This window comes from Pseudochaenichthys georgianus, chromosome 17, assembly GCF_902827115.2.
Source record: "Pseudochaenichthys georgianus chromosome 17, fPseGeo1.2, whole genome shotgun sequence".
Lineage (NCBI taxonomy): Eukaryota > Metazoa > Chordata > Actinopteri > Perciformes > Channichthyidae > Pseudochaenichthys > Pseudochaenichthys georgianus.
Window position 1 is genome coordinate 23466277 of NC_047519.1, and position 14083 is coordinate 23480359.

At 41.8% G+C, this 14083-nt stretch overlaps 1 protein-coding gene across 2 annotated transcripts in view; it reads right to left on the reverse strand.

Moving 5' to 3' along the window:
- Positions 1-12861, reverse strand: part of LOC117462160 (glypican-1-like) — a 63037-nt gene extending 50176 nt beyond the window's left edge. Inside the window, exons 1-2 of one of the 2 annotated variants that reach the window (XM_034104247.2) lie at positions 12760-12861; positions 12102-12628 (exon numbers count right to left, since the gene is read on the reverse strand). In XM_034104247.2, the coding sequence (XP_033960138.1) occupies positions 12102-12261 (160 nt within the window). In that variant the 5' untranslated portion in view covers positions 12262-12628; positions 12760-12861. Of the gene's footprint in view, positions 1-12101 lie in introns of both variants that reach the window. The other variant, XM_034104248.2, reaches the window with a different exon arrangement.
- Between the last annotated feature and the right edge of the window lie 1222 nt (positions 12862-14083).

The window sequence follows — 14083 nt, forward strand, 5'->3', positions numbered from 1 at the left end:
ACCGATACCGATACCGATAACTTCCTGCTTCTCAAGACCGATACCGATAATAATATAATATATATATATATTAAATGTACCTGTAGTTTTTGCACACCTGGTGGTAAAAAAAAGACTAGTAGTGAGCAAATGACATGAGCATTACTACTATGAACAAAACAAAGCCAAAAACAGTTTTGACTCTTCAAAGTGACCATATTTATTTTCCCAAATAAAGTTCTTGCCTTTTTCAAAAGCCTCGTCGATAGGTAAAAGCCCCGGTACCTTTGCAGCTGGCTTTAGATTCGCCGCTAGTTTAGCAGCGCAGGCGTCCTTGTACGCTTTTAACACACCATCGTAGCGATGGCGATGTTTCAGGTGACTAATCAGGTTGGAAGTATTATAGCTCGTTGCCTTCTTCCCTCCTCGTGGAACTTCTGCATTGCATTTGTTAATAGAAATAGCAAGCGAATTATCTAACTCTGAAACTTTGAAATAGTCCCATACTACCGACGACATGTTTGTTTACTGGCCTGGCTTCACGGCCGCACACCATTTACGTCACAGCCAGGCATGAGAAGGGAGCGCTGGATTGAAAAACTCCCCTCTTCCTAAACCACTATACCACACTACTGGCACAACGGGAGGAGCCGAGTGAAAAACAAGCGCCCCTCATCCCAATCCACCCACACCGCAGTATTTTTTTTTTTACCCAAAAAATAAATTGTATATTATCGGGGCTATTAATACTTTTATCGAGTTTATCGGGATGACGTCATAATTCCTAATATCGGACTGATAATTATCGGCCCGATAATTATCGTGCACCACTAACTACATGTAATCCTGCACAAGCCAGTAGGTCGTTGCTGTAAATAACATGTTCTTAGTCACCTTGTCCCGTGGAATTACAGTTAAATATAAAAGTGATTAAACACGTCTTATGATCAGGCAGGAACACAGTCGTGCATTAGAGTATAACAGCAAGAAACTCACACACTAAAACATTTTCACAGTCACATGTACACACACTCAAACACACAGACTATACATAAACACATTATACGCATTAGAAACACACAAGGCAGCCAGCCATGCGCTAAGCCTGGGTTGACAGAGTTCATTTGGAAGATGTAAAATATTTATGAGAGAAGACTCTACAGGGGAGGAAAAAGAGATGAAAATAGTGAGGGTGCAACGAGATAACAAATAAGGAAACAAATGAAATGATGAAGAGCGGGCACAACTGGAATGCCCTCTGTTACGGCTGAGCGGAAGAAATGCAAGCTAAATAAGTAATTGTCATTTCAAGTTCATTAGCTCACTGCGTGCCATCCCCTCCTGGGACAAAGGAGAGAAGGGGAAAGGTTCATGTGTACAGTAGGAAAATCCCTGAGCTCTTGTACAATGGAATACAAACTGATATGAATACGTTATTCATAGACAGAAATAAAGAATGTGGAACAGCCATTGATAATAATGGTTCAAATGACAGTGTTTGTGGGAGACATGATGCTCGGACACACAGAGGTGATATCTATAGATGGTTTTAGGGGGTTTCTCTGAAAAAGTGAAACAGACTAGGATAAGTGAAAGAGGCTTCTAATAGAGAGAGGAGAAAGGAAAGAAGAACAAATAAAATAGATTTAGGTAATGAAAACTAATCCTGTTACAGCAAATAGGATGACACTTGACAGTAATGACATATTCCCCCTGTAATTATGAGCATTTGACTGTGCCCCTCTTCTCATAAGGCCTTCACGTAATCCTCTGGTCATTCCCGTTCCTCCATCTTCAGAAAGTGAATCTACAGATCTAAATAGCCGACTGTGGTCAAGCCAAGTAAGCAAACCACCATGAAGTACACAGGGCTTTCCTTAGCCACAAATGAAGTTAAGGAAATTATGTCACATAAAACCATAACTATCTAATCATAGAAAAATGTGCTTAGAAAGCAGAACATCTAATGAGAGATGAAAGTTGGAGTGGAATCAGAGAAATAAAGAAAGCTGCTTCACCACAAACTGGGAGTGGGAGATATAAAGAGGCTGCAATGCAGTTAGGACAACCCGTCTGGGTATTCTAGAAGAACTAATGTTATGGGGGACCAGGAATCTCTGCAGTTAAAGTCAATTATACAGTGGAGATACCAAAAATGCACCGGATGGAGAGGGAGAGATGCTGCAGGATCACAGCGCACTAAAGCATGGAAAACTGTGCTAGCTAAGCCTCAAGGAAGCCAATAAAACAACATACAGATTTCACTGTAATTACATTCGAACTCGGAGCAAAGGAAGTGGGGGGACGGTTAAAGTTAGTGTGAGAAAACTGACTCCCACAGGAACACTTTATAAGAAAACTAACAGGATTTAATATAATCTTTAAATCAGCTGCTTATAAAATCCACTTTTTAAGAAATTATTTATGTTATCAATGTTGCACACGTGTGTAAATAATGAAGATACTCTCATATTTTTGGATTGTGTTCAAGAAACATACAGCTTTAATGCTTAGGCTATAAAATGCCTGGTAAAATTAGATCAGAAAAATATCCAGTCATAAAATCCCAGACAAGTACCAGAAAAAAACAAGCAATGTTTTTTGGACAGCATCTGTAAGCATGCAGTACATTTCACATGAAAAATAAATGAATTTACAACTTCCTCTGCAGGAGTAGATAGGGGAAGAATGCCTCAAAGGCAAAAAACGGCTAAGGGAGAGAGAAAGAGAGGAGAAAATAATTACGATAATGGAAACTGTGTGAACAGTTTATCTCGATAAGAGAAAACCTTCAGGAAATGATGTACGCCAAGTAACAATAAAGCAAAATAACTATTGTGTGGAGCCATTTGCTTGGAGCGGCTATAAACAAAATCCTCTGACCAATTTAAAAAGCCAAAGAGGGAACAGTCAGACGGAGGCAGATGTGCGAGAGATGTGGAGAAAGTAGCAACTGTTCTGAATCCAAAGTATAGAAACATGCTCCTAGTTAGGAAGAGATTGCAGGGAATAATGTCGACACCTCAGGGAAGGGAAGGTAAACAAAGAGATTCACAAGTCTGGAGGCACAAAGAAACACACATGCTAACAAAACCTTGATAACTTGGAGTTCTACTGCTGCATGTCAGCTATGGTGTTTTTAATAAAGAAAACCTATGTCTGGAAGAAAGGGCCACAGTTGAACAGAGCAGAACAGGAATGATTGCTTATCAAAGGGAAGTGTGCGGTTGAGGGATATGTGTACTACTGCGCCTGTGTCTCCTATCTTTATTAAATCTGTATTGTGTGTGCCAGGCATCTGAGCAGCGAGGTGCTGGACACATTTCAGGCATTCAACAGTTAGACGACTCCTCACTGATTTGATCATTTATTCCAATCTTTTTATATACTAGCCCAATCTCTTGTCTGTTCAATTCCTATTTCCTCATTTTGTATGTTTGAGAGATAGGCTGTACCCATCAGAGAATATCCATCTATTTTGAAAATTATATTGGTTGGGTATCGAGAACTGGGCCAGAAACGGGGGAGGTGATCAAAAGTGTGTCTGGGCTTCACAAAATAGTGTTAAACCAGATATATATAGTCGCTGCACGGAGATAATTTCAAACAAGGACATGAAAAAGTATATCCAAGTCAGAATGCCCCAGGAACAGCTGATACTAGCACATCAAGTGAAAACAAACAAATAAAAGATTTGTCCATTATTTATTTACACGATTGATATATCATTTCTTTGACATATACTTAAAGATTATTTGACAAGCAAAAATTAATGGATACATATCTTGAATAAGGGCAATTTAAAAAGAAAATGTGTTTGATTTTGTCTGCCTAATATCATTGTAAATCAGATATATTTGAGTTTAGGTATTTTGGACTTTTGGTCTTTTAATCTGATAAAACATGAATAGTTTGTGTGTTTTTAAATACTCGTCTAGAGCCTGATTTTGTATTATAATTTTTTTGTCAGAATCAGTCAAATTTAAAGATTATCAAACCCCATATGTGGATGTCTATCCCTGTGTCCCTGCTGAATGTGTTGCCATAGTGCCATAGCCACAGGATTTCCCAACACACACTCCGGTCCACAGCTGCAGACAGTGCGTATGTGTGTGTTGGCATATATGGGTGTGTCACCCTGTAAAATTCGTACTGCGTTCCCTCGCTTAATATGGTATAGTGGCTGTCCCGGTTTGAGTCTGTACCATCTGTCAAGCAGCGGGACGAGAGTAAGAAGAGAGGTAGCTGGAGCACGCTGAGAGCTAAAGCCAGTTCCTTGTCACTTCAAATACCCACCTAGTCTACAGAAAGCACTGCTACAGGGGACATGAGCCACAACATCTTGCCATGACACATGTGTCATTTACATAACTGAAGAAAGGGCACAACAAAAAATGGCAGCAAGTATGCACACACACACTTGGAAGGCAAATGAAGAGTAAGTGCTTCAATAACATTCTCAGTGTGGCTTTAGAAGTCATGCGGAGTCCAGACACATCTGAGGCACACACACAAATGAATACTCTCTCTCATATGCTTATGGACACATTGGGCACTTGGGCACACATCTGCATCTGACACACATACACACACACACACACACACACACACACACACACACACACACACACACACACACACACACACACAACAAGAGACACTGAAGGCACTTGCTGTGACAAGGGAATAACTCTCCTTTTGACACAACCAATTCCTAGTCATTCACTACACACTGCAGCCCTCAGAGGAACACCACACACACACACACACACACACACACACACACACACACACACACTCACACACACACAAGCCTGTTGCAATGACACTGAAAACCCGGTGGTGACATAAAAAGACGGGCCTATGCTATCATCTGTTTGAGCATGTGTGTGTGTGTGTGTGTGTGTGTGTGTGTGTGTGTGTGTGTGTGTGTGTGTGTGTGTGTGTGTGTGTGTGTGTGTGTGTGTGTGTGTGTGTGTGTGTGTGTGTGTGTGTGTGTGTGTGTGTGTGTGTGTGTGTGTGTGTGTGTGTGTGTGTGTGTGTGTGTGTGTGTGTGTGTGTGTCAATGGAGGGCTGCTGTATGTGTGAACTCCTACTCTCACATTAGACAAGTGACAGGGAACAAAAGACACGAGGAGTGCGAGAACAGAGAAAAGAGAGGATGGCAGCAGCTAAAGTGCATGCTGGTCATCGAAGAGGAAGCTGATACTGATTAGGTAGTGCATTATATTCTAAAAAGCAATCTCTAACCTCTTACACTCTGAGGTAGACTGCTTTAGTTTTACTTAAATAGTAGTTAATCGGAAATAGAAAAGGAAATAGTAAAGTGTTTGTCAGCTTATTGTACAAAAAGTAATAATTTGGTAAAAAATATTCTGACCCTAAATAGTCTGCCCAAAAAACATTTAGATCAGACAACCAATTCATAGACTGCTAAATGTAGAATCTCTACACAAAGTTGTTTTCCATCCTAGTTCACAGACTTTGCAGAGATCAGAGCAGCTAAACATGTTTGGACAGACTGTCCTCCAGATGTTCATGTTAATTCTAACAGGCCCCGAGAATTAAGCGATTACATAAAGGTAACGAAAATACACTGTTTAAAGAAACTATTTGCTTTAAATCATTTTTAACTCCATCGTTTCTCCTCTTTTTCTTTGTGTTGTTTTTTCCTACATATAGGTCGTCATTGGGCGGAGCAGGGACTAGCAAAACGAAGCAGACCAGGGCAGGCCAAGTCACAGTCAGCAGTCCATCGGCTCTCTCGCTCTCCCTCTCTCTCTTTCTACTGTATGGTGAACATCAAACACACTGTGGTTTGTTTCATGCTCCCTGCAGCCCATTATGGCTTAATGCTTCAAGAGGCTTCTTACTGACTTCAGCATTTTAACAACTCCAGCATATTCAGATGGTAGGCAAATACTCGTACACAAAGAGACACGCACGCTAACAAACACACAATGAAACAGGCACAGAAAGGCGCCCAGATGCAGGGATTCATACCCTTTAAACTGCAGCAGAGTTATGTGCCTGCACACTGCGATACAGAAACAACTGTTGCTTCTGCTTTAATCTGCCCATAGAGGAAGAGCGACAAATACACAGGGCTTTATGCTGACATTAACCTTCAAATAAGCTTTGGCCCTCTTATCTCAGAGTCCTTTAATGAGTTCCATTCACAAGATGGCAATATGTAATTCAGCGTGAGCAATTAGTTATCCACCATATGAAGAATAAGAACATCACATCAGTGGGGATATTAATAGGTTGGAGATAAGAATTCTGTCCAGAACTGCCATAGTGACAACATTGTAAGCCTATCTCAACACACACACAGTGTTTACTATTTACTGGGCTACTAAGTTTGATTTGTCCCTTTGTCTGTCTAGAGCCATTTCAAAAGGGAATCCATAACATTGCTGGCTTTATGTGTTTAGTCATTTGTTTTGTCAGTGGAAATACAGTAGGAAATGTTGTTTTGACTGTTTTGCTGAATATGCATTCAATCATCCACGCAGAATGGAAATGCCTTAACAACTGAATGTGTTTTGTGAAACAATTTTTTGTAATTTCTTTCTGCAAACAAAAGCTGCTGTAAGGCTCATTATCTGACTACAGAGGCAGACAACTAACATCTTAGCTCAGTAACACTGTTAACGGAGCAATGCATTAGTTGAGAGAGAACACCGTGAACCTATTTTTTGCTGTCCTAATGTACAATCCTGGACTATGCAGATTCACGGATTCATTGGATGCTTGTATACCAATGGGGGTAAATTAAAAAAGTTGGGATGCACCGATCCAAATTGCTCAGTTGCAATATTGATAACTATACCTGGGCTTGGGAATAGACAAAGTGTTTAAAGAACACTATGTATGCCTCATTATGGAAGTTACTGGCATCATTCTTTTATGTTTAAGGCAACACCAGGCTTGAATTAAACATTGCTTTCATAACTTTTGGTAAATTGGATGTAACAAACAAATACAGATATGAATTAACGAAACTATTGACTTTTAGTAAAATAATACATCTTGCAGCGACAACTTTGTAAATAATAGTTCAAATGTGTCAAACTCTGTGGCATGATGCTCATGAAGGTGCTTGTTTAAGTTGACTGTGTTATATTTTCCAGACACTGAAAACACTGGCTTTCTAGCCCAAAAACATTTGTAGGAAATAATACATGAAGACAGAAAACATGTTTGTTGTCAGCTCCTTCAGCTATGCGGTCTATCGCCTTGTTGCCGATGCATGAAGTGGTATACGTGCATGTGAAAATCTGAAGGAAACATAAAATGAAATAGATAGTCCACATTGGCACCAATACCAGATCCCAATATCAGTTTTAGATTGGTGCATCCCTGATAAAAATGTTTATTAATGTGATCTCTTTCATATATTAGCTGTTTTGTTGTTGGTTTTGCAGCATCTCCCTGGCTGTCCAGTTCAATGTTATTCAGGCAGTGGGCTCCTCCATTCAACCCCTGGTTGGTAAGGGTTGTAGGGGGCAGAAAACACACATAGCAGCCATTATCTTATCATTACACAGTCAAAGAGGTGAGAGAGTTGCCTGGGGAGATTACCTACGCTGTGTCTGAAAACTCATGCTCTGTTTTAGCTACAACGCTGCCATTATACATTTCAAGGAAAATTCACAGTCAAGCCACTGAGTTCAAAACATTCCCATACTTTTTCGCTGTTGGCTACCATACTGATCAGCCCATATCCCAGCCACAAGCCAGTCGTTAGTCAGCAAACCGTTCCTAGCGAGCCTGGTGAGCAGCGATCCCAGTGTATCATTAGCCAAACACTGGTTAGAGATGACACTTAAGAGCACTGAGTAACTCACTATCAGCCTGTAGCAACCAGCAATCAACAACAACACAAATACAGCCTGGGAAAAGCCGATGCCATACCAAAATGTTACCAGCCTTTCTGCAGATGTCTCATGCAGCTTGTCTTTTTGTAAAAGGCTTATGTCATTGGACATCTAACACTCATTGGCTGCCAGCTGCTTTCAAAGAGTGCCTGGCGCCTCTCTCTTCGAGAGCCGATGAGAGAGAGAGAAACAGAGGGATGAAGAATGTCATCCCCTGAAAGACAAAAAGATAAGTCATCACGACTGTAATGATGGGGTGGGACAGGGAGGGGCTAGTGCAGGGAGGAGACAGATGAGCCTCGTAAAAATCAATCATCCATTTTTTGGTAAATACCAACAAAAATATGTTTCCAATACTGATCACATTGGGGAGAGTTAAACTTATCACACGTATTATGATTAGTTTCAAACCATCACATTTCATTTCTGCTCAATGGATACTGTTCCTATGGTCCAGTAAACACAGATTTAACACAATAACAAACAGCTCACCCTTAACTCAATAGCTTTCTTCCGCATGGCTTTACTCTAGGGCAAATTACTTAAGAACAGGGGACCATCCACGTTGTTATATGAGGCGCATCAGTGTGAAAACAATATCTAGGAATCTTCTTTCACCGCTGACTGAGCATAATCAAACAAGGACTGTGAGGTGGTGGGGGGTGTTGGGAGCAGTTCTCTTCCTCTCCTTTATTATCTTTCATCAAGGCTACTCATTCCAACAGTGGTATAAAAGTTAAAAGTATATTTTTAAAACACAAACTGTTAGGATTTAACTAAAAAAGCTAGCTTTAACTTTTCAAAAGGTCCTAACTTGTTGAGATGTGTTTGCATACGCTTTCGTGTTTGATATAACACATTTTGTTAATCTAAAAATGTAATCAAATGTTCAATTCAGAAGTATATTCTCAACTTGGTGTGCCAAGGAATTGTACCTCATAACAAATGTAGAGCAGCATTCACAAGGATTTTAATGTGCTGCCAGTGGACTTGATTTTTAGAGTCAGGCTGCAGTCGTCTCTCATTGTCCTCCCAGACTGAATGGAGGAGATGTTCTCAGCATGTGACCTTGAGTCAGGCACCGCCAATACATTAAGTTGATCAAGCCCTGGTGTCACAGCAGGAAATATCCTTCTTCAAATGTCAGGGATCACAAAAAACGTTCATGTGGCTCATGATGAGAAGGCATAAATTAAATCTTTCATATTTTACTGAGGTATTTAATATGTCAGACTGGAGCCGATGAGTGGTTATTTATGCTCGAGAGCCAAGAGACAGGGACACAGGGAGAAATATTGTCAAAGCCAAATCTGCATTTCCTCTATCTCTCTTTCTGTCTAACATGTATCCACCTATACATCTCTCTTATTCTCTCTCAGGTCTCTATCTCTCCCCGGCACTCAGTCTCTGTCTCACTCCCTTATTTTCACTCTTACGGCCCATCCACACAGCGGCGTGCGTTGACGCTTGGAGGTGGGCGTATCTGAAGCTTGGGGATTGTTTGCGAGCAACGCGACCAACAACCAATCACATGAATCTCCCACCCCCGACATACAAAGCAATAGCAATGTTAAAACGAAGTAAACTGGATATAAAATCCCCAAACAGGTGAAAACCTACCAGTTTCACCCACTGTCTCTGCCACCTCCCTCCATGCCTCGCTCCTCCGGTTTGTATCCCGGTAGATGAACAGAGACTGATCATACAGCACCGGGTGATTCACTACCGCTATAATGAATTTTCCCTCCATTTTTTGGAATATGAGGAAATGAACTGCGTAGTCTCTCCCAGCATACACGCGGTTTGACTGGCTAGAGCTTGTACTGGCAGATTTTCATAAACGGGATTTAATTGGCTGACACCTCCGTCGAGGCGTCAAAAGTTTAACATTGCTCAACTTTTGACGCCAGCTACGCCAGCAACGCTCCACGTCGATTCCCAAAATGCAGTTCGGCTAAAAGTGACGTCACCCCATTAAAAGTGAATGGGCAGAAGCGTTGGAAGCTTCAATGCACGCCGCTGTGTGGACGGGCCGTTACTAGGAATGCATTGACCCCAGACTTAAGTAAGCTCCACATCATTGATTGAAACAAGAAGAATAGGTGGTGTCATGACAAGACAGATGTTATCTTTAAAGCATTATGGATTACAGACATTTGGAAGAAAAGGGTTTCAAAGGGACCGGTGCTGGCGTTAATTCTGCCAAATGATTTATTCAGTATGGTCAATCAATTAAATTAGAAGTGTCCAGTTACTACTTGGCCCTCACTACCTTATGATGTATGGTGTGATGACATGAGCTAACAGCTTCATCACATTACCGCCCCACCCTCAAATCCTATAATCTCCTATTCTACAAGTGCAATCACCAGGCATGATCTACTGTATATCCTTTCATCAGATATCATCTTCCTCATAAGCACACACTTGATTCTCCATGTATGCATCTCAGTGTCAGCTCTAGAAACCTGCGTAATAAACAACTACAATCTATAGGGTGAAAAGCGAAGCCCACAGCATTGACATGCTATTTCGGTCACGACACAATGCTCCTGCAAACGTGCTGTGCTGTGTGATATGCTTTCAGAAAATAGAGCAGTTTCTACTTTAGGATCATCCTGAGAGTATGACCTTTAGGTGATTACTGGAGAAAGTCACTCTTCTGTGCTATACGGCCTGTTCTAATGGACAAACATTTCTGTCTTCACAGAGGAGAGGAGTTTATCTACTGTCAGTATTGTAGCAATCTGTGGAAAATGAATTGGACAAAATAGAGAAGGTGACTGACGCAGTCTAAAGGGGCTTTCCGAGGAAGGGTATGTTATCAGATTGAGAGGGCCTGTGGCTGGGTTACAGTAAAAATCATTGCACACATTAACATTCATTTCTTGCTGCTAAAAGGCTATAGATAACTTCAAATATTAGTGTTGTAATTTATAGTCATTACTTTCTTCACAGTCACTGTTTTGACAGTTTTAGGACAATGCAATTAAACTTAAGCAAGTTCAAAATAGATTTTCTTCCCTTTAAATCTGTGCACAGGAAAGTGGTTGTGTAAGCACACAGTCACAGTCTTGAGTCTTGTCCATGCATGTACGATAACGATACTGTAACCATAGAACCTGAAATGTAAGTAAAGTGTGTGTGTGTGTGTGTGTGTGTGTGTGTGTGTGTGTGTGTGTGTGTGTGTGTGTGTGTGTGTGTGTGTGTGTGTGTGTGTGTGTGTGTGTGTGTGTGTGTGTGTGTGTGTGTGTGTGTGTGTGTGTGTGTGTGTGTGTGTGTGTGTGTGTGTGTGTGTGTGTGTGTGTGTTCATGTGTGTAAAAGTGTTGCACTGAATTCCAGAGTAGGCACGCATGTAATCATCTGAACTGCAGAGGGGCTTGTGACTGTCTGACATCAGCCCATGAATGACACAGTGAGCACCATCTTATTTGCATGGTTACAGCACATGGTCAAGTGACTGGCAATTCATAGAATTCAACGCACAGAGACCAGGCGGCTTAAAATGAAGATTAAGAAGCGTCAGTAGCAGATTAGTGTATGGAAACTGAGAAATTAGAACTGAAAGACAGTCTCTGGTTCTGCATCTGTGTTTCTCAAAATGTCAAGTGTGAGTGAATTTGAGGGACTTTTACATATTTCTGATGAGGGATCAAACACCCAGATTGTCTGTGACATTTGAGTACTGTCTTAATGTCTTTTCAAAGCAGCGTTTCATCCTGAGAAATAGCCAAGAGCTAGAGCTCACCTGCTTCAGCATGTGACTTGAAAAGTGTGTGCCAAAAGGTATTAAAGGTAAAAAGATAGAACCTGGGTTTGCTCACTCTTACAACAAAACACTTAATTGTTAGCGTGTGATTAACAAGGCACATTTGGAGGTTACAATTTCCTGCAGTGATTTTTAAAAACAATATTGTATGCAACATTTATCATTCATTTTCAGAATTATAAATGTTTACAGGGTAGGTCGGATGAACACTTATACAACAAATACTGATACTGCAGGTGCGACTTTGGCCCCAAAATAGACTAACATTCCTAGGGGGACTTGCGGAGGGATTATGGTTCTCAGTGGCAATGAGTTCATAGCAACTGTATGGGGCTTCACAGTGTAGTGAACATTTAATGGCAAAATGTTGCGTTGTTAATCGACAGGTATATGATCCTGAAAGTGTGTTTGGGGTAAATAAAACATGTATTCCACATCCACAGTATGAGTGCGCACAGAGGGAACTTACCTGATATTTCAGACTGAGGGACCCCATCCAGAGTGAATCCTTTCCCGCTATAAAACTGCCTGATATCCGAACAACTCCGGGCTTTGCTGGTCCCTTTGTCCCCATAGGCTGGTGCCGTTAGAGAGCACACCGCCAGTGCCGCTATGATGAAGGAATCCATCCCAGCCGACTGCTGTGTGTGGACTTAGTCAAGTGCAAATCCGAAGCGACTGTGTTGAATCCTAAACGGAGCAGGGGACTCGCAGTAGGAAGCCGCGTGTCACACAAGGCTACTGATTGCTGCTGTGCGTAAAATATCCTCCACCTTCCTTTCTAAATCCCTCCTGATCTTATAGTGCGTCTGTTCGGCACAGGAGCGACTCTTCACCGCGCAGAGGTCCCGTCTCCACACACTCCTGGGGGGGGGGGGGGGGCAATGTGGACAGGAGAGCAGCTTAGTTATTTTCCCCAAAACAATTCTCCAGCTGTGCCCAGGAAGAGTTCAGATCTCCTGTGTTGTATATCCACTGTTTGTTTTGTTAGCTCACCTAGAGAGGGAGAAGCAGGAGATGAAATAATTAGGTTACGCGTTTATAGCTGAAATTATTTAGGTCGTGGCAGAAAATAGCAGTGTTTTGCGCTGACGCTGTGCAGTCGGGTTCTGTCGCCACACGCCTACCGACTATATGACGGCCCGCAGGGATCTGAGAGTGAGGAGGTGCGCACTGGCAGTTACCGCAGATCGTTCCCGGCTCAGGGTATTCTCAACGATGCTATGCCAGCGCTGCCACTGTGTGGAATAAGGAGGAGGCGAGGGAGAGAGGAGGAGAGAGAGAGAGAGAGAGAGAGAGAGAGAGAGAGAGATGAGAGAGAGAGAGAGAGAGAGAGAGAGAGAGAGCTAGAGCTTCTAGAGATGCAGGCGTTCTAGATTCTCTTCCCCGCTCTCTCTCTCTCTCTCTCTCTCTCTGAGCGCTCGCTCGATAGAAAAAAAAAGTGAATGTGATCGTGCACGAGGTTTCGCGTTCTAAATATTAGTATTATTACATTTTGGAAAAAGCATCCGTCATTCCCACTTAGTATCAGTCACACTGTGTGTGTGGTGTTTATTTATTGTATTTATAACGTGGTCTTGTTCTCATTAGAAGAATTTGCTCTCTGTGTCCTTTCAGTTTGATCTCCACCAGCCAGGTGTCACAGGTGAACCGTGGGCGCGCCCTCGACCCCAGGCACCAACCCCCCCATAGCAGGCCAACATGCTTTCCTCTCCTCCACTCCGCACTGCCTGCACACATATGCCATCACTCCTCAAAGTGTAATTAGACAAGTCACTACTCGCCCGGTGCAAGGGGGTTTACCTGACACCTGCTGAATGCCTTCATTATCTGAGCTTCTGTTCGTATACTGTATGTGAAATATGCTCACCTTTATATGTTCACAAGCATGTCTTCCACTTTTGTATTCTGTTTCCAACCAGTGTCTTGCTGATTTTCCTGTAGGGTGTTGCCCTATTTGGCTTTGTTTGGGGAAAGGCTTTTCTATCTTTCAAAAGGAAATGCTTTAAAGCAGGCTGCATTTATACTTTGAATGTTTCAATTTATTCATTACTTCTTATAGGATCAGCAACTCCTGGTTTCCGGATCCAGTAAGCCAGTGCCTTTTCATGGCCTATGGCAGCAATATGTCCTTGACTAATATTTGTGTATCCTTTTTTTGTATGAGAGCGGAAAAAGTTCAGAGTTCAGTTAGGGACTCTTTTCCCATGAGTTAACAGTTGAGTTTAAAAGGTGTTATGTTGTAATGATTTCACTTGTTTCATGAGTGCAATGTTCATCATGCATGAGCACCAGTGTAACATATTTTCTTGTGACATTAAAAACCCCAAAACAGACCCTTTGGGCAGATCTTACATCCTGGATAATAGTTTTGTTTAGCAATAAAGAGACATCCGTTCTCTCGCCTAAAAGGCTCTTTTTAGTCATCTCACTGTGAAATTGAATCAGACA